General features: G+C 48.3%; 1 protein-coding gene across 1 annotated transcript in view; it reads right to left on the bottom strand.

The window, feature by feature from the left end:
• The window catches only part of LOC133058471 (epididymis-specific alpha-mannosidase-like), a 38,536-nt gene extending 20,370 nt beyond the window's left edge, over positions 1-18,166 (bottom strand). The window contains exons 1-7 of the mRNA XM_061145172.1: positions 18,011-18,166; positions 15,951-16,097; positions 13,728-13,833; positions 9,632-9,804; positions 7,866-7,954; positions 6,486-6,645; positions 1,497-1,695 (exon numbers count right to left, since the gene is read on the bottom strand). Coding sequence (XP_061001155.1) covers positions 1,497-1,695; positions 6,486-6,645; positions 7,866-7,954; positions 9,632-9,804; positions 13,728-13,833; positions 15,951-16,097; positions 18,011-18,148 — 1,012 coding nt within the window. The 5' untranslated portion in view covers positions 18,149-18,166. The remainder of the gene's footprint in view (positions 1-1,496; positions 1,696-6,485; positions 6,646-7,865; positions 7,955-9,631; positions 9,805-13,727; positions 13,834-15,950; positions 16,098-18,010) is intronic.
• Positions 18,167-19,235: the final 1,069 nt, after the last annotated feature.

The following is a 19,235-nucleotide window of genomic DNA, read 5'->3' as shown; positions in this document are numbered from 1 at the left end:
AGTCCTCCTGGGCCCCACTTCACTGATAACCAACCGGGGGCTCAGAGCGGTGACATCCCTTACTGGAAGCAACCCAGCCCATGAGGTGAGAAGCTGTGATCTAAGCCCAGGTGAGCGTCCGAGTCACCGTGTGGGGCCAGCCCTCCTGAGGCACTGTGCCTGCCGAATGGTGAGGGCGGGCAGCGGACAGGCCCGGATAGACCTAGCTCCAGGGACCCTGGCCCCATGGTGAATGTTCAGCTAGAGGACGCCCCTGTGAGCCTGGCTTACCTGCCTGTCCCGTGTGGAGAGCCTCACATCTCCTCTCTCCCTTCCACAAGGACCTCTCCAGCTGAGTGATCCCAGCATGGACCCGGGGCTGGGCAAAGCTGGCTGGAGGCAGGGTCTGATTTGTCCCTGGGATGTCCTGGCTAAAGCTGACCGGGGCCCTTTCCTCTCTCACTCCCCAGACCTCGGCTTCTGGGCAAATGGGGAGCAAGGCAACAAGGATCCTTCAAGGGCTCTCATATTTTATGCAGTGAAGGTATTAGATGGGTCAACAATTTGGACAGCCCCATTCCCTACTGATGCCCTGAGCAGGGCCTGAACTGGGGTGTGGAGGGTATTTCTGCCTCCCCTGCTCAATGTGACTCTGTGTGTGGATCATTCCTGCCTGTCTTGCAGACAGGGGAGCTGGGTCAGCAGGGGAGCGGTCAGCAAGTGGTGTGAGTGTGGCTCGTCCTGAGACAGGTGCTAATACTGGGCTTCCTTTGGGGCACCTAAGGCCCTAAACTGGCTTCCTCAGCAGGCACTGCCTGGATCACGTCTAGGTTTTGATCCAACACACGACAGAGTTGACCCCGGAAGCTACATCTGCTGAGTGCTTCTTCTGGACCACTTACTAGGCTAAAACCTCTTTTTGTTCCACTTTGTTCTGACACGTGATGGACTAAGCAAGATTAATGCTTCCCCTGTTTTACTGACGTGGGACAGTGCCATGTCATGCATGTACCCAGGCAGAAGGCTCACCCCACAACCTTGAAATAACTTAGACTGTGCTGTCTGCAGCCAGACCAGTCCTGGCCTCTGGGACACAGGCTGGAGGGAGACAAGGTCCCCCAGTAATGACTAGGTGGTAATAGAAGAAAACTGGGGCCCTGGGGCAAGGAGGGGCCAAGTGATCTAGCCTTAAAGTCAGGAAAGGCTTCCTGGAGGAGGTGACGCTGCAAGACTATTAGGATTTGCAGGAAGAGAAGGTGCCAATAGGGGACTCTTTCAGGTAGCACTGTAGTTAAAGGCATAGAGGCAGGAACCCGCTGTGTGTGGACAATGGTGAGAGGCTCAATGTGGTGGGAAGCAGGCTGTGTGTCTCTATGAGTCAGGTAGGTGGGGTAGGGGCCACCTCTGCCCCAGTACCTCTAGCAGGTTCCAAGTACAGGGCTGCACAGACGCAGAGTTGGGGGAGTCTCGTACCTGCCTGGCACCAAATCACCACCTCAGTCCCCAGAGTCACATACCTGAGGAATAGGGCAGGAAGTCGTGTTGGTTTCGGACTTTCCATGACATACGTTTAGAGTGTATGGCTTGGAAGTAGTCGCTCAGCGTAGCGTACTCCAAGAAGACACCAGTATTGGGTGTGAGGCTGTTGATGTGGTTCATCAGATGGTCCATGTTGGCAAATTGCACTGAGGCATTGAAGAACTGACTGTCGCATCCCTGTGGGCCAGAAGCAACATTCTGCACTTCTGGAAGCAGAGCCCAAACTAAACAGGGTGAGTTCCTCTTCAGCTCTCTCCCATTCTCCTTGGTGGGCCACAAGTTCCCAAACCAGCTCCCAAGCCCTGTGCTCCAGATGTTTCTCTCTGCCTCTCTCTGTTTCTCCCTCCTTTTTTATATTATATCCCCCATGCTTGTTTATCCTCTAGCTCCAGGATTATACCTTTCCACCACATTTCCCCATTTCTCCAACCTTCTCAATCCTCCCTGTGCAACCGTAAACTTTCATATCTTTTCTCTGAGTTTGGTTTTTAAAGATTCCACATTTAAGTGAGATCAGGTGACTGTTTTCCTGTGCCTGATTGATTCCACTTTCTTAAATCAGCACTAATTATCAATCACATTAATTATAATAAGATAATTATGATGAATAAAAATTAGAATAGCTTGCTCTAGTACACTTACCTTAATATTATCCTAAGATGGTCATCAAAAAATTAATAAATTTCTAGAAATATGTAATCTACCAAGACTTAATTATGAATAAATAGGAAGTATGGTTCCAATTTTAGTATATGTGCTGCTGAAGCGACAACGAATAAATAGGAAGTATAAACTGGAGAAGAGTGTGGCAATTCACTCCAGTACTCTTGCCTGGAGAATTCTACGGGCAGAGGAGCCTGGTGGGCTACAGTCCATAGGGTCACATACAGTTGGACACGACTGAGTGACTAAAACACACACAGGAAGTATGAACAGATAGAATACTAGTAACAAAATTAAACTAGTTTTCAAATACCTCCCAAGAAACAAAAGATCAGATTTCAAGAAGATTTCTACCAAATATTGAAGAGGAATTAATACCAATCTTTTTTAGTCTCTTCCAAAAATTAGAAGAGGATAGAACACTTTAAATAAGTATGATTTTTTAAGACCAACATTCCCCTTATATCAAACCAGACAAGGAAGCCACAAGAAAAGAAGATTCTAGCCCAATGTCCCTGATGAACATAGATAGAAAAGTGTTCAACAATACATTCACGGAACAAATTAAACAATACATGGAACAGTATTACACCATGATCAAGCAGGATTTATTCCAGGAATGTAAGGGTGTTTCAACAGCCACAAATAAATCAAAGTGCAACATCACATTGAGAAAATGCAGATAAAAATCATTTGATCATCTTAATCAATGCAGAAAAAGCATGTGAGAGAATTCAGCTTTCATTTATGACCAAAAGTCTCATCATAGTGGGTATGGAGGGAATATACCTCAACCTGATGAAGGTCATGTATGACAAACCCACCCCGGGCAACACATTCAATGATGAAAAACTGAAAGCTTTTCCTGTAAGATCAGAAAAGACCCAGATGATCGCATGTACCGCTTTTATCTAATATGGAGTTACAAATCATAGCTGCAGCAACTAGGAAAGAAAAGAAAAGGCACAGGAATTAGAATAAAAGCAACTAAAAACTGTCACTACTGGCAGCTGTAATGATGTTATATATGAAAAACCCTAGAGATATAAACTGTAAGAATTAATAAATTCACTATGCTGCGTTGTAAGATAAAAAGTCAACATACACAATCATATGTTGATAAGCATTTCTCTACACTAACAACAAACTGTCATAAAGAGAAATGAAGACAACGATCCAGTGATAGTTGCATCAAAAAGGTGAAATACCTAGGAATACTTTTAACTGAGTAGGGGACAGACCTGCACACTGAAGCCTGTAAGACAGTGATTATAGAAATTGCAGAAGATGCAAATAAATGGGCAAATATTCCGTGCTCATGATTGAAAGAATTGATGAAATGTCCATATTTCCCAAATCTATCTACAGATTCAATGCAAAGCCTATTACAATTCCAATGACATTTTCCCTAGAAATAGAACAACCAATCCTAAAATTTTTTGGAACCATGGAAGACCCTGAGTAGTCAAATCACCCTTGAAGAAGAACTGTACAGGAAGCATCATGACTCTGATTTCATCATATGCTATAAAGCTATACTAATCAAAATAGACCAGTATTGACATAAAAAGAGACACATAGATCAATGGGAGAGGATAGAAAGCTCAGAAATAAGCCACACATACAAGGTAATTGTTTTACATCAAAGGAGCCAATATTATAAAATGGGGAAGGGACATTTTCTACAATAAATAGTGTTGGAAAACTGGATATCCTCATTCAAGGAATGAATTCGGACTACCATCTGACACTGTACTCACATATTAACTCAAATTAGTTGAAGACTTGATGATAAGACCTGAAACTATAAAACATAAGCAATAAACTCATCATCTATCTTAATTATATTTTTGGATTTGATACCAAATGCAAAGGCAACCTAAGGAATAATAAACAATTTGGACTACATCAAACAAAAGCTTCTGCCCAGCAAAGTATCTGCAACAAAATAAGACAACCTACTAAATGGGAAAAAAATTTGCAAATCATAAATATGAAAAGGGTTGATATTGAAAATATATAAATAATACACTCAACTGAATAGTAAAATACAAGCAATTTAGGTAAAAAATGGGCAAAGGACCTGAACAGACATTTGTCCAAGGAAGATATAGAGATGCCAACAGATACAGGAAAAGATACTGAATATATCAAAATCACAGAGAGATACCACCTCAAATCTATTAGAATGGCTATTGTCCAAGAGACAAGAAACCATGAGGGTTGCTCAAGATGAGGAGAAAAGAAAACTTTCACACACAGTTAGTTTGAATGAAAATTGTTATAGCAACCATAGAGAACAGTTTGGAGATTCCTCAAGAAATTAAAGATAGAGCCACCATATGATCCAGCAATCCCACTTCTGTGTATTTATCCAAAGAAAATAAAAACATTAACTTGAAATGATGTCTGCACCCCCAGATTCATTGTTGCATTATTTAAAACAATATATGGAGTCAGCCTATGTGTCCATCAGTGGATGAACAGATAAAGAAAATGTTATATAAATATTTATAAATGTGTGTGTATATATATAAATATATATAGTTATTCACCAGTAACATCATCAATAAAAAAGAGGAAATCTTGCCATTTGCAGCAACATGATTGGGACGGACTTGAAGTCATTACGCTAAGTGAAGTAAGTCAGACAGGGAAACACGGATGCCACATGATCTCACATGTGAATTTTTTTAATGGAGGTAATATAAAAAATATGCTTATGCCTGGAGAGAACAGATTGGTGGTTGCTTAAATGACTGATGGAAGTCAAAAGGTACACATTTCCTTCGACAAAATACATAAGTCTTGGGGATGCAGAGTACATCATGGTAACTATGGTTAATGATACTCTATCATTTATTTGAAAGTTGCTAAAAGAGTAGATCTTAAAAGCTCACATCACAAGAAAAAATTTTGTAACTCTCTGTGGTGACAGATATTAACTAGATCTATTGTGGTGATCATTTTGCAACATATTCATATATGGGATCATTATGTTGTATTCATGTGACTAATATAATGTCATATGAAATAAAGAAGGAGAGAGCTACAGTTCTAAAAAAAAGCACTCCCCCAATAGTCACAGTATTCTATGTTTTCCTTGATGAAATTTGGCCTTGGGAAAAGTACATAAAATAGAATTATAGTGAGAATATATGTAAGAGACAGGGCTCAAAGGAGTGAAAAGTCTTCCTTTGTCTGAGATGAAATCATGTAATGGATAAAGTTGTTCAGAGGCATTTCACATGTATCTCAAATGTTGGACTCAATTGAATGTCCAGCCACCTCTGAATGCATCTTTATTAAAATCTGCAATTCCTGGCTCACAGAAATTTTGCAGAGGAGATTATCTGACTCTTGTGGGTGTGTGCGTGCTCCGTTGCTCAGTCGTGTCCGACTCTTTTGCTACCCCTTGGGACTGCAGCCCGCCGGGCTCCTCTGTTCATGGGATTTTTCAGGCAAGAATACAGGAGTGGATTGCATTTCCTCCTTCAGGGGATCTTCCTGACCCAGGGATTGAACCCACATCTCCTAAGTCTCATGGCGTTGGGAGGCACATTCTTTACCACTGAGCCACCGGGAAGACTCTTGTGGGCACAACAAAGTAAGAACAAAGAAAGCTCTCTTTAGGTTTTGACAGGTGAGTCCAGGCAAAATTAGTCCTGTGAGTGGCCAGAGTGATGAAACCTTCAGAATTTATTGCTCTCAGGCTGGCCAAAGATATACATTCATAAAATCTATTCTTATCTTCTCTATCTCATGAATTCTGTGATGAGCTCACCACAAAAACTCATGAGAGTGTATAGCACAATAAACAGCTTAACTTCCCCGACACAGGTAGACAGACCCCTGGATGGGGCTGAAGTGGCCCCAGGGTGAAGGTTTTTGATCAGAGGGCACAGAAGGTCATGACTGGATCTCACGGGGGCCTCCAAGTGTGTTCAGAACCATCTCCAGAAAGAAATGCCAGAATAATAATATGTTAATGAAGCAAGCCTAGATTTATAAGTCCTCTAGCACCCCACTTTGACAGTCATCATAACGAATAAGAAATAGGAGGTTACAGATAGATTCTTATAAACTTCTGTGACCCGGACCCAAGTTACTTTAGGCAGGTGTTTCTATTTCCCTTTGGCAAATATCACATTCTGAACTCCCAAGGCAGTAAAACTGCTTGGATGAAAACCAGCCTGGTTAGAGCTGGAAACAGGTCGAGGGTCGTAGCAGGTACAGAGGCCAGACACATCATGGCAATCTCTGGATGTAGCTGAGGAATCAGGGCCTGGGATGTCCCCCCTTACCCATGGCCAGAGAACATGTTCTGTCTGGAAGCGGATGAACCGTTCCCATGCGTTGTTCAACAGTTTCTCGGTATACATTTGAATGTTGTCCTTACTGACAGTCATGTCACTGGGGGTGAACATCTCATCCATGCGTTGATCTTGGAAGACAAACCCTTCACTGAGAGACAGGGAGGAGTGTTAGGGAGCTGCACCCTGGGAAGGAAGGCAGCCTGGGGTCCAGGTGGACTGGAAGAGCTCCGTGAGGCCAGAGTGCATCTGGGCCAGCAGACCCCGCTGAAGGCCTCCGTCATCCATCAGTCAGACAGGCAGGTCAGTGGTGAGCAGATGAGAGCTATGTGGACAGAGGTGTCACATTTCAGCCCCTTGGGGACCTCAAGCACATCTCCTTACAGGTCCTGTATTCCTTCTGCCGCCAAGTGAAGCCCACAACCTCTGGGCCCCACTTCTACTGTACGGATTAAGTGAGGATCATCTTGATTCCTCCTTCCTTGTGTCAGCTCCATGTTCATCAGCTCCACTTCCAAGGAAGCAAAGAGGGCTGGGGCCAAGGGTAAGCAAGGAACGCAGGGACCGTGGGCACCAGACTTCGGGGGTATAAAAATCTTGATACCTAAATTATGGTATTTTAATAATATTTTTAAAGTAAAAATGAATCTGAAAAACTTATTAATGAGCAGAATCTCAAAATGGTGTATAAAGACAGGCCAGCATGCTGGAATCCACAGGCACTAATATGGTTTGGGAGGCACCAAAAGTGAACTTCTGGGGTCTGGATAGCCCACAGCAAGGGTCTTTGCCACTCATGCCAGGCAGCATAGAGGTGACATCTCAACCAGGCTCCAGGAATGACCACTCTGAATCTCTGCGAATCTCCGTTTGCCGATCACTAAGGTATACTAAAGATTGTTACGATAATTAAATAACAATAGTTGACGGAAAGCAGCAAGAAACAATGCCAGGCACAGCATGGGGCCTGACATCACTAACCTGGTAGTGAGTCCCCCTCCCCCCACCAGGCCTCTTCTCCCAGCTGCCCCTTCATCCTGCTGACAATCTCCCCTCTTCAAAGAGGGGCTCACCCCCTGCCTGTGGCCTCACAGGCTCAAAGGGACAGAGAGGACTGAACCAAGGTCTCCAGCCAGACAGCCCACAGGAGGGCTGTTCCCATGACCTGGAGGTCTTGGAGCAGCCTCCTGAGCCCAATGTTGCTGCCGCATGGCTGCTACCGCAGGACCTTGGCTGGGTGTCTAGACCTCAGTTGCTCTTTCTGTAAGATGGGTGCTTGGTGAGTCCCCTCAGGGGTGGCCGTGAGGGTGGGGGCTGACGTGCTTCAGGGAGAGGGCTGGGAACAGGGCCTGGCCCAACGCAAGAGCTCACGAGCAGTAGCCGTTCCCATCCAGGATGTGTGTGAAGATTTCCTGCTGTGCCAACAGGGACCTGGATCCTCTCCACACGAACTGCATCTCCTGCAAACCCAGAGGGAACAGAATGAGGGCCCAGGGGCAACAGGGCTGCCCGGCTCCCCTCCCCAGACCCCGCCTGAGTCTCATGGCTCCCTGCACCCCGCTCCTCTCTCAGTGGTTCATGGTCAAGTCTCCCTCTGCTGCCTTCTCCTCAAGATTCCTCCTGACCTCCCAAAGCCACAGGGAATGGAGGAATTTGCCCTTCAGAATGTGCCTGCCTGCATGTTCATCCCACCCATCCTCAGGGCAGGACATGCTGTCAGAACCTGCCAGCCATATTCTCACTAACTCTGCTTGAATGCCCCCAGACACGGGGGGCTCATCCTCTCTCACTGAGGGTGCAGTTCATTTTTCAAGGTCAGATGCCTAGAAAGAGTTGAGAGCTACAAAGCAAGGATAAAATCCTGCTTCTGTGAGTACTACGTCCGATTCATACACAGTTCACCAACTCCTCTGGGATTTGGTCTCTGAACATGAATGTCTGGGAATCACACCCAGCTCACAGACTTACCTGCAGGAGAATTGAGCTGCTATAGGAAGTGTGTGCAGTGCTAACTGCGGTGCTCAGTGGGGTCATTATAAAGCTTATTTCTCTTGCCCACCGAGAGCCCAAATCCTCTTTGATAACTCCTGCTGGCCATGCTATCACTGCTTTCCAAAATTTTATTACCTGAGTGATCTTGCACAGAATCCTTACATTTTGGCCCAATTCTCCCATTTATGAAATGGAGGAAATTATACGACTCTTATCTGTAACTGTGTGAATAACGTCCTAGAAAATATATACTGAAATCTTAACCCCATTGCCTCAAATGTTGGTTCTCTATACCGGTACCTGAGTAACAAGGGCAGGCCTTGATCCCATGTGACTAGAGCCCTCATAAAAGGAGGAGTTGGACCCAAACATGAGCAAAGGAGGATGATGGGCAAACATAAGAAGTCAGCTGTCTGTAGGCTAAGGATGCCTGAGGCCACCAGACGTAGAGAGAGGCCCAGAGCCGACCCACCAGAACACTCTCAGAAGACGCAATACCCTGCCAGGGTTGACCTCAGTCTTCTGACCTCCAGGCCTGTTAACAACACATTTCTATTGTTGGAAGTTCCCGGTTTTTGGTACTTTCTTCAGACAGCCCCAGGAAATACAGAAACTACATCACAGGGCTACTGAGATGATTAAAGGAAACCCAGAGGGCAGTGGCTCCCACCAGGCCTGGCACTTTGTAGATGGCAAAGGCAGTGTCTCTGTGGTTGTTGAGTGTTACATTCATTCATGCTCGCTGCCCACCCATCAGAAGAGTTATTACGTCCCAGGTACCCTGAACCCCCCACCACCTCCCCTCTGCATTGATCACGGTTTACTGAGTGCAGGTCTGTCCCAGTCCCTTTGGAGACTCAAAGAAGAAGGCAGTGCCAGCCCAGCTGAAGGGGGAAGGGGACTCAGAGCCGCAAGCATCCGAGCTGGGCCTGCAGCTCAGCCAGGAGCTAGACCTGCGGGAGGAGAGAACCACTCATGCTGGAGGGCACAGCAGGGCAAAGATGGGCCTGGGACGTCCCATGGCCTGTGTAGCCGCCAGCATCCCAAATGCTCGGGACAATAGCAGGGGCTCTGAGATGCAGGAAGGAAGAGGGGGAGAGGAAGCCCAGGCGCGTTGGCAGCCGCGGGTGTGGTTCACGGCTCACCTGTTTCTGCTGCATGGCCACCTTCAGGTCATAGTCTATCCGGGAGATGACGTGGCCATTGAAGCCCGCCAGGGCAAACAGGGTGGGGGTCGTGGCAGAGGCGCCAAATGAGTCCACCTGCCAGGAGAACTGCGGCCGGATCCCAAACGTTTCGTAGAGAAACCCGTGTCCTTCTGCAAAGAGATCAACCTCCTCAGTGACTGAAGGGTGTCCCCTCACCCCCTAACTCCCTCAAGGGCCCCTGCCCTTCTCCAGGACTGGAGTGTCATCTACCAGGCCAAGCAGGGTCTTGCTGCTGTAGGCACTGATACAGAGGGCTCCACCCCAGAATCATCCAACCACTCACTCACTGAATTCCGATTTACAAGCTGCTATATCAAGCCGTATCGGCATCACTGATTTGATGGACATGGGTTTGAGCAATCTCCAGGAGTTGGTGATGGACAGGCGTGCTGCAGTCCACGGGGTTGCAAAGCGTCGGACATGACTCAGTGACTCAACGGAACTGAATTGATATTGAGCCAGGCTGTTCTGAGGCCATCAGAGAGAAGAGATGGAAAAGCACTTGGTCCAGCCTCCAGGGAGAGGGGCTGAGCTAACAAGCCCCTCACTGACTGGGCCGGACTCGGGTCAGATCCATGACTCTTACCTGGTGGCAGCGTGACTCAGGTAAGTTGTAGTAGCATTTGAGCCTCAACCTTTACCCCTATGAGTGGAGTCTAGTAAGACTCCCCATCTCCAGGACTGCCTCAAAGACTGAAGGGACTAAGTGTATGTCTTGTACTTAGAACATGAAGTTTATGTGAGAGGAGATCAATGTCCGTCCTCTGGGGAGCTTGGCTGGTCTTGGAAATGGAGCCCCATGGAATCCCCTGGGGAGGAACCACTGTCCGGAAGTCCATGTCCTTTCCTACCCCAGGGTGATGGGAACACAAGTATGCTGGGATTCTGGTTGCCATGGTCTAGGTCAGGCCTGTAGGGTCATCCCTGGGGTATTCAGGACAGTGGGCACGGTGGGCTGAGACCAGAGGTGAGGGCTGCCCCCACTGTGGTCACCCCTGAGGAGGGGAGGGGGTCAGCACCTATCCCCTCCTTCCAAGCTCAACCGCACTTGTCTGACCAGATCCTGGGCTGAGCTCTGGGGACCCAGAGAAGAAGAGACAACCTGTAGTTTCAGGGTGGAGAGGGGAGATGATAAGGTCCTGTGGGTTTAATGGAGGTTCCTGGACCATGAGACCCCTCAGCTGAGTCTGAGATAAGCTGTTCAGGTGGAAACATCAGGAAAGTTTGTGATTAAAAGCACAGGAGGCCCAGTTGTGGGAGCAGGTTAAGAGCATCAGGAGGCAGAAGGATGAGGTGGAGGCCAGGAGGTGAGGTCTAGACTGCATTTTGTAGACTGGGAGTTTATTTAACAAAACTTAAAGATTCCCATCACATTCCTGCTTATACCTAGAAACAAGTCAGTAGAAACTCAGAAGGAAGGAACCATACATTAAAGGGGTAAAAGGAGAGATAGTGTAAAGAAAATTCTCAGAAAAAGTCCAATGCCACCTTGATGTTCGACACTTGGTGTAACTGGGATCACTCTTAGGGGGCTGACAATGGGCTGGAGCTTTAGTCAATTCTGGCTCATCCACGGCCTCTTTGACCTTTCTTTGACCTCAGTCTTCATTTCTGTTCTACAAAGTGAAACTTAGAACAATGATGTTCCCTCAGTACCCTGCCTTTCAGTTCAGTCGCTCAGTCGTGTCCAACTCTTTGAAATCCCATGAACCGCAGCACACCAGGCCTCCCTGTCCATCACCAATTCTTGGAGTCCACCCAAACTCATGTCCATTGAGTTGGTGATGCCATCCAGCCATCTCATCCTCTGTCATCCCCTTGTGCTCCTGCCCTCAATCTTTCCCAGTATTAGGGTCTTTTCAAATGAGTCAACACTTCACATCAGGTGGCCAAAATATTGGAGTTTCAGCTTCAACATCAGTCCTTCCAATGAACACCCAGGACTGATTTCCATTAGGATGGACTGGTTGGATCTCCTTGCAGTCCAAGGGACTCTTAAGAGTCTTCTCCAACATCACAGTTCAAAAGCATCAATTCTGTGCTCAGCTTTCTTTATAGTCCAACTCTCACATCCATACATGACTACTGGAAAAACCAGAGCCTTGACTAAATGGACCTTTGTTGACAAAGGAATGTCACCCTGCCTTTAGGGATGGATGAAACTATTTCTTGTAAAAAAAAAATTGTTACATAGCTAGGAATGGGTGTTTGGTGCAAACTGTGTAAGGTGATGGAAAACATAGTGGTGATAGAGGGGATGGTGGTGGTTATGGTGGTGGAGGTGATGGTGGGTGAAGCAGTGGTTGTGGTAGTAATGGCCATGGTAGAGATAATGATGATGGTGGTGGTGCTGGTGGTGAGGATGGTAGACGTGGTGATGAAGTTTTTAAACTGTTCATGATGGTGTTAGCATTAATGGTGGTGGTTATGGTGGTGGTGGTAGAGTTGATGTTGGAGATGTTGTTTTTGTAGTTTGTGGTAATGGTGGTTAAGGTGTCAGAGGCTATTGGAATGGGGAGGTGATGTGGTGGTGGAGGTGGCCCCTCTGTTTGTAGTGGAAGTTGTGATAATGGTAGTGGAGTTGGTGATGATGGTGGTAGAGGTTTTGTTGGTGGTGAAGATGATGCAGAAACTGGTGGTAGTAGAGGTGTTCATGAGGTGATGTGGTTTCGGTAGTTGTACAGGTGGTGTTTGATGAAATGGTGGTGGCAATGAAGTAGTGGTGGTCTTTGAGGTGGCTGAGGTGTCTGAGCGGATGGTAGATGTGATACCAGTGGTGCTTCTGGTGGTCCTCAAGGTAGTGTAGGTGATGATAGTGGTAGAACTGATGATGATAATGATGGAAATGTGGCGGCTATTGATGGTGGTGGTCGTGGTGATGGTGTAGACATAATGATTGAGGTGGCGTTGTCAGTAATTATGGTGGTGGTTGGTGATGGTGTAGATGTAATGATCGAGGTGGTGGTGGTGTTAGTGATTATGGTGGTGGTTGGTGATGGTGTAGATATAATAATGATCGAGGTGGTGGTGGTGTTAGTGATTATGGTGATAGTGGTGACGGTGTAGATGTAATGATCAAGATGGTGGTGTTAGTAATTATGGTGGTGGTGGTGATGGTGTAGATGTAATGATCAAGATAGTGGTGTTAGTAATTGTGGTGGTGGTGGTGATGGTGTAGATGTAATGATCAAGATGGTGGTGTTAGTATTTATGGTTGTGGTGGTGATGGTGTAGATGTAATGATCAAGATGGTGGTGGTGTTAGTGATTATGGTGGTGGTGGTGATGGTATACATGTAATGATCAAGATAGTGGTGGCGTTAGTAATTATGGTGGTGGTGGTGATGGTGTAGATGTAATGATCAAGACAGTGGTGGTGTTAGTGATTATGGTGGTGGTGGTGATGGTGGAGCATGCGCTGTTATTGGAGGTGGTGGGGGTGTTGGGGGTGATGCAGATGGTGACGGTGGTGGTAATGGTGTGAACAGTGGTGGAGTATGTGGTGGGTGGGGTGATAACAGGGATGGGATCTAACCTTTACTGACCATTTACTGGAGATCCACACACTACACTCAATGTGCTCTGTAGTTGTACAGGTGGTGTTTGATGAAATGGTGGTGGCAATGAAGTAGTGGTGGTCTTTGAGGTGGCTGAGGTGTCTCAACATTTAAACTCAATAACATATTTAATATGTTATTTAATAACATATTTAATCTCAATAACAATGCTTTGAGGTACCTCATTATCAAACTTTTTTTATAGAGGAGGAAGCTGAGACTTAATGGGGTTCCATCACTTGCCCCCTGTTCAGAGGGTTGAGAGCCAGGGTATAGCCAGCCCATCTGGTCTAAATCCACACACAAGCCCTGCACTCAAGGGCACAGACAAGGATGTGGCATCAGCCAATCACAGCTTTTGTTGATCACAGTCTCCTGCTGAGAGGTGAACATGGAGGCCAGACCAGGGCTCAGATACCCAGTCCCAGCCTAACAGGAGACCCAAGGGACCCTGGGTCTGGGGAGGGGTAATCAAACCTGTGAGCTGGAGGATCTGGTCATCAACGTGGGTCACGGCCTCATCGTGCATGACCTGGCCTCCGAGGACAAACTCCAGGCGTCTCTGGGCCACAAGCTCATGGACCTTGGCATTGTGGGCAGAGAGAAAAAGCCCGGTTACAGCCCCTGAGCTGAGCCTGGTTGTGTTTGTTGGGGACATGCCTACAGAGTCTCATGGTCCTTCCTTCAAACTCCTCACCTTCATTTATTCTGCAAAAGCAGGACCCAGTCTGTCCTGGTCAGCGCTGTGTCCAGCATTCAGAACAGCACCTGGCCCATGACTGCAGCTTTATCAGACACATACATAATATCTAAGTATATATTTTGAAATTTTGCTTTTGGAGAAATTTCAAACTTAAAGAACACTTGCTAGAATTGTATCAAGAGCTCCTGTAAGTACTTTCCCCAGACTATCTCGTTCTTGTTTTTGCCTGTTTCCTTGAATACTCTCCCGTATCCTTACACACATACTTTCTTTCTTCAAAACCATTTGAAAGCACAAGTTAGCCTTTAGAATACTTCAGTATAGGTTTGGCAAGAACAAGATAATTGTAACTTTTGTGTACTTATCAAAATCAAGACATTTAATGTTAAAAATGCTACTGTGGAATTAAGGAACTTTAGTCAAACTTTGCCACTTGTTCCACTAATGTCCTTCCTCTGGTACAAGATTCAATCTAGGATCATGAGTTGGTTTCAATGTCGTTTCTCTTTATTATCCTTTAATTCACAACACTTCATGAGCCTTTCTTTTTCTTCCATGTGATTGATAATTTCAAAGATTACAGGCTAGTTATTTTGTAGACTGTCCTTCCAATTGGGTTTGTCACATGATTGGATGACAAATTTTAATATACATGAAAGGAAGGGAGGATGGAAGATGGGAGATGAAGCTGAGAGGAGCTGACCCCTGGGTATGCCCCTGGACTTATGAGGGCAAAGGCTATGGCAGTAAAGCCGCCATGCACCTGATAGACTGTAGTTTTGATTTGATTTCTGAAGGTATAGTATTTGAAGCTCATTCACTGAAAATATACTGAATGACATATACATGTACTGTTTCAAAAGAACTCTCTCTTTATGGGCTGTGCCTTTGAGTTACCTTAGCCAGGCCACACCTCTCTCTGGGGGAGGAGACAGATAGTTGTGTTTGGGGGCATCCATGTAAAGAAATGGGGACTTTCTACTGAAGACCTTGGAGAGTTATACTTCGAGTCAGGATATCTGACCCAGAATCCCACCTGTCTGGTATAAGCTGTGTGGCCACGAGCCAGTTACCTGCCCGCTCTGATCCTGAATCTTCTCTGTACAGTGAGGCTCTTGGGCGGAGTCAATGAAATAATGTGTAGAAAGTCGTAGGCCAGCACCTGGAATGCCGCAGAGCCCATCAAACGGGAGGCTGGTCCTCTCAGCTCTAAGGTTGCAGGTTCACATCCCCTCTGGGGGGACCTCATGGATACCCTGTTTCGCCATCTGAGCTTTGCTACCTTGAGCAGGTTGCTGGGCCTCTGAGTCTCAGCACCAGGGACTATTCTGAGGGAAAGTGAAGCCTGGAGGGGCCAAGCTCCAGAGAGGCATCCCAGGTGCTTCCATCACGTGGTTACTCCAAGTACAGCCTCTCTGAGCAGGGAGGTCACTCCCGCTGTAGATGCGGCTGACAGAGGCCACTGGCCGCCTGTGATCACCCAGGGAGCGGGGGCAGCAGGACCTGGTCCCCGCTTGCCCTCTGTGGAGCGGGGCCTCTCACTCCCTGTGATGAGTGAAGCCAATCTGCCGCCAGCCTTGAAACCACAGGGACTGTGGCACCCCCTGGCTGGGTCACCAGCTTCCGTCCCCATGGGGGCCACACAGATGTGTAAGTGAAGGAAGAGAATGTGGACACAGGACCCCCCCCCCCAAGAATCCAGTGACAGAGGGGACCCCATTCAAGCCAGCTGAGTGCCAGCAGGATTGCCACGGCTACAATGAATAGCCAGAAAGTCGGGATTAAACACAAACCTATCTCCTGGGCATGGGGCTGACCACAACTCTGATCTAAATTCTGAGAACAGCCCAGGAGGGTTTGGGGCCTCCTGGTTTACACAGCACAACCCTGGCCACAGAGAGCACTGTCCTGGGAGCTTCCTGAAGGGTCATCATTGGGACCCCCAGGCCATCCTCTCCCAGTTGCCTTGTGGGGACCACCCTGGAGGGCAGCGTTACCTGGAGTTTCTGCTTGGCTGACGCGACGCCATCCCACCACAGCCGGAAGAACTCCTGGTCCACGATGATGAACCTGTGCTGCTCATTATGAGTCAGGTCCTCCACCACTGAGGCGTAGACATTGGTGACATAAGCCTGCATGCTCTCCTAGACCAGGGGGAGGGGAAGGGGGACACCATCACACCAGCTCCATCAGGAATCCCGGAGGGTTTAGCCCCAGGGACCAAGGAGTAAAATCCAGGGACCCACAGTGTCGGGGGGCCCCTGGCACTCACACCATCTGCCCAGGGCCCTGCCCTCTGCTCCCAGCGCTCTTCCAGCAAGGGAGCCTCTGTGCCCACTCTGTGCCGGATGCATGATAAACGGTGCCCTGGGAGAAGGACACGGGCAGACACTCCTTGATGGAAGGTGCTCTCCTGGGGAGATACATGTGGAAACAGATCACGGCACTGTATGCTGCAGAGGGATGTGCCGGCCAGGCCCAGGGTCAGGGCCAGCCTCCCAGAAGGACATGCTGGGTGGCCCCGAGGCTGCCATGGGGGGACACACCAGTCAGACCCAGGGGCCCCAGGGGTGAGGTCCAGGGACCTGGAAGGGCTTCCTTGGGCTGAAATGATGGGGGTGTGGGTGCTGGGAGATGATGCTGAGAGGAGCTGACCCCCCCGCCCCCCCCACAGACAGGGAGCCCCCAGGATGGAGCCACAGCTGCTTCCCATCTGGGTCAGCCTGGCTCACTGTGGAGCCCGGCGATGCTGGTTAAAGGAATGCAAAGAGCACCAGGCGGGGAGTCAGCAGGCATGGCGGCTACTTCTGGTGACCTTGAGCAGCACCAACCTTCTCTGAGCCTCAGTTTCCCCTTCTGTAAACTGGGAGTGACAGGTCAGCAGCTCCACACACAGGTGGGTGGCCCCCTACAGAAGCTACCCAGTGGGCCCAGGACCAGACACTAACACCTAGCCTCAAGGCTCTTGCTGCCTCTTTCTCTTTAAAATGAGCTACTCACTTGTTAACATCTCATATAATGAATTATATCCATCATCACAGAGGGTGGTTGTGTGTTTATTTATTTCCTTCCTTCTTCCAAGAAAGAGCTCAAGGAGGCATGTCTAACAATTTAAAGTCAGCTGCCCGGAAACCTAAAGAAATCAGAGTCTTTCCCCCCTCTCCTTTCTGGCATCATTCATTCATTCACTCAATAAATACTCATGGAGCCTCTACTCCATCCATCAGACGGGTTGAGAATATGTTCGTAGACACGGTGGATGAAGCCCCTACCCAGGCAGCTGATGTTCTAGTTTGGAAATCAGAGGTTTACAAGCTGGTAAGTAAAATATAAGGAAGGGAGTAGGGGGAACATATACAGGGGAGTAAGGGCTTTCCCGGTGGCTCAGTGGTAAAGAATCTGTCTGCAATGCAGGAGATGCAGGGTCCCTGGGTCGGGAAGATCCCCTGGAGAAGGAAATGGCAACCCACCCCAGTATTCTTGCCTGGAGAATCCCATGGACAGAGGAGCCCGGCAGGCTACAGTCCACAGGATCACAAAGAGTCAGACCCGACTGAAGTGACTGAGCACACACCTATAGGAGAGTAGGCAAGGCTGCCAGCAAGACCTCACCATGAAAGCCCTTTTCAGGAACAACCAGGAGATAGAGAGGGACTGAACCCCTCAGGCATCTGGGAAGAAAGACTTCGGGGCAGAGGGAACAGCCAGTGCAAAGGTCCTGAGGCCCCTGCTCCCTACAGAAGTGAACCTCAGGGTGCAGAGCAGGTCCCCAGACCGGGCCTGTGACCATGGCCTTCCTCAGACCCATGCGCACGTCATCTGATCTCTGCTGCCTGTAATTTTCCCCAGTACAGGTGGGAAAACTAAACCACAGAGACAGGAAGTGATCAGCCCAAGTTCTGCCACACAGATCGTCCATAACCGAGGCAGAACCAGAGCCCAGGGTGACCCTCCCTGTGGTGCAGACCTAGGACACAAACCCACACTGGATTCCAGTGGGGGGATAAAAAGGAACTGCAGCTCCAAGAGGTAAGCAGGGATCATTGAAGACACCCACCTGGACGGTGTGGAGCCAGCCCGTGTCCACGTGGTGGTGGGGCACCACGTAGACCCTGATTTGTGATGGGACCAGGGCCTCCTGGGGCCCCAGCAGCACCAGTTGCATGAACATGGGCAGCCAGCTGAGCGACTCCATCCCACTGGCCTGCAGGCAGGGGCTGGAGGACTTCACTCTGCCTACAGGGCCCGGCTTCTCTGGAGCTGATTGGGCTGCCACCCCTCAGAGGAGGAGAAAGGAAGAAAAACAGGGGAGACGCCCACATAGATGCCGTCACCTGAGCAGTGCAGGCTGGAGACACTTGCTCACTGCTCTTCAGATGTCCACTCCCAGCTGCAGTTTCCTGACAATCTTTGTCTACTTTCAGGCCAAATGCTGAATGCCACCTCCCCAGGGAAGCCTGCCAGACTTCACTCCTGCCAGGAATGCTACTCCTCACTCCAATGCCCGTGACCCTCCTTTGTGCCTCTCCAAGCTTCTCCTGCTGGGCTTCCCTGCCCATCTCTACTTGCAGCCCTCTGACTGGCTGATTCACTCAGAAGCTGCTCTACAAAACTCAACACTCCATCCAGGGAGTGCCACCCGCTGGAAGCCTGCCTTGATAAACTCTCTGTCACATGGAGCCCCCAGTCGGGGCCTGGCAATAAGGATGGTAGTGTATAGTACAGTGTTAGTCACTCAGTCATGTCCGACTCTTTGAGACCCCGTGGACTGTAGCCTGCCAGGCTCCTCTGTCTATGGGATTCTCCAGGCAAGAGTACTGGAGAGGGTTGCCATTCCCTTCTCCATAAGAACTGTAATCTCTATCTTAAGGAGGAAAACAGGCTTTCACTAATAACACTTGACTTATCCTAGATCACATAGCTAGTAGAGAAGCAAGACTACCTGAAACTTTCTAAATTAGATCTGGGTAATTGATAGTGACCTTGACAAGATGCCTAATCTCTCTGGGCCTCAGCCCCCCATCTGTAAAATGGGATGGCCATAGAGGAGCTGGGGATCAGTGACAGAACGCACAAGGGATAACAATCTCAGTGTCTCCTTCCTGGGGGCAGGCTGGTCACGTGGTGTAGCTGAGTATTGCCTGGCATTGTCTCTGTGCCCCCTGACTGAGGAGCAGGGGATCCACGGGGTGGGCTCTTCTGTCTGAGATCCAAATGCCCGACTGGCATTTTCTATCATGACCAGAGCTGGGACTCATTCTCCCTTCTGGCCACCTTATCCA

This window comes from Dama dama, chromosome 6 (genome assembly GCF_033118175.1).
Source record: "Dama dama isolate Ldn47 chromosome 6, ASM3311817v1, whole genome shotgun sequence".
Classification (NCBI taxonomy): domain Eukaryota; kingdom Metazoa; phylum Chordata; class Mammalia; order Artiodactyla; family Cervidae; genus Dama; species Dama dama.
The sequence above is the reverse complement of the archived record's forward strand: the minus strand, read 5'-3'. Positions and strand labels throughout refer to the sequence as shown.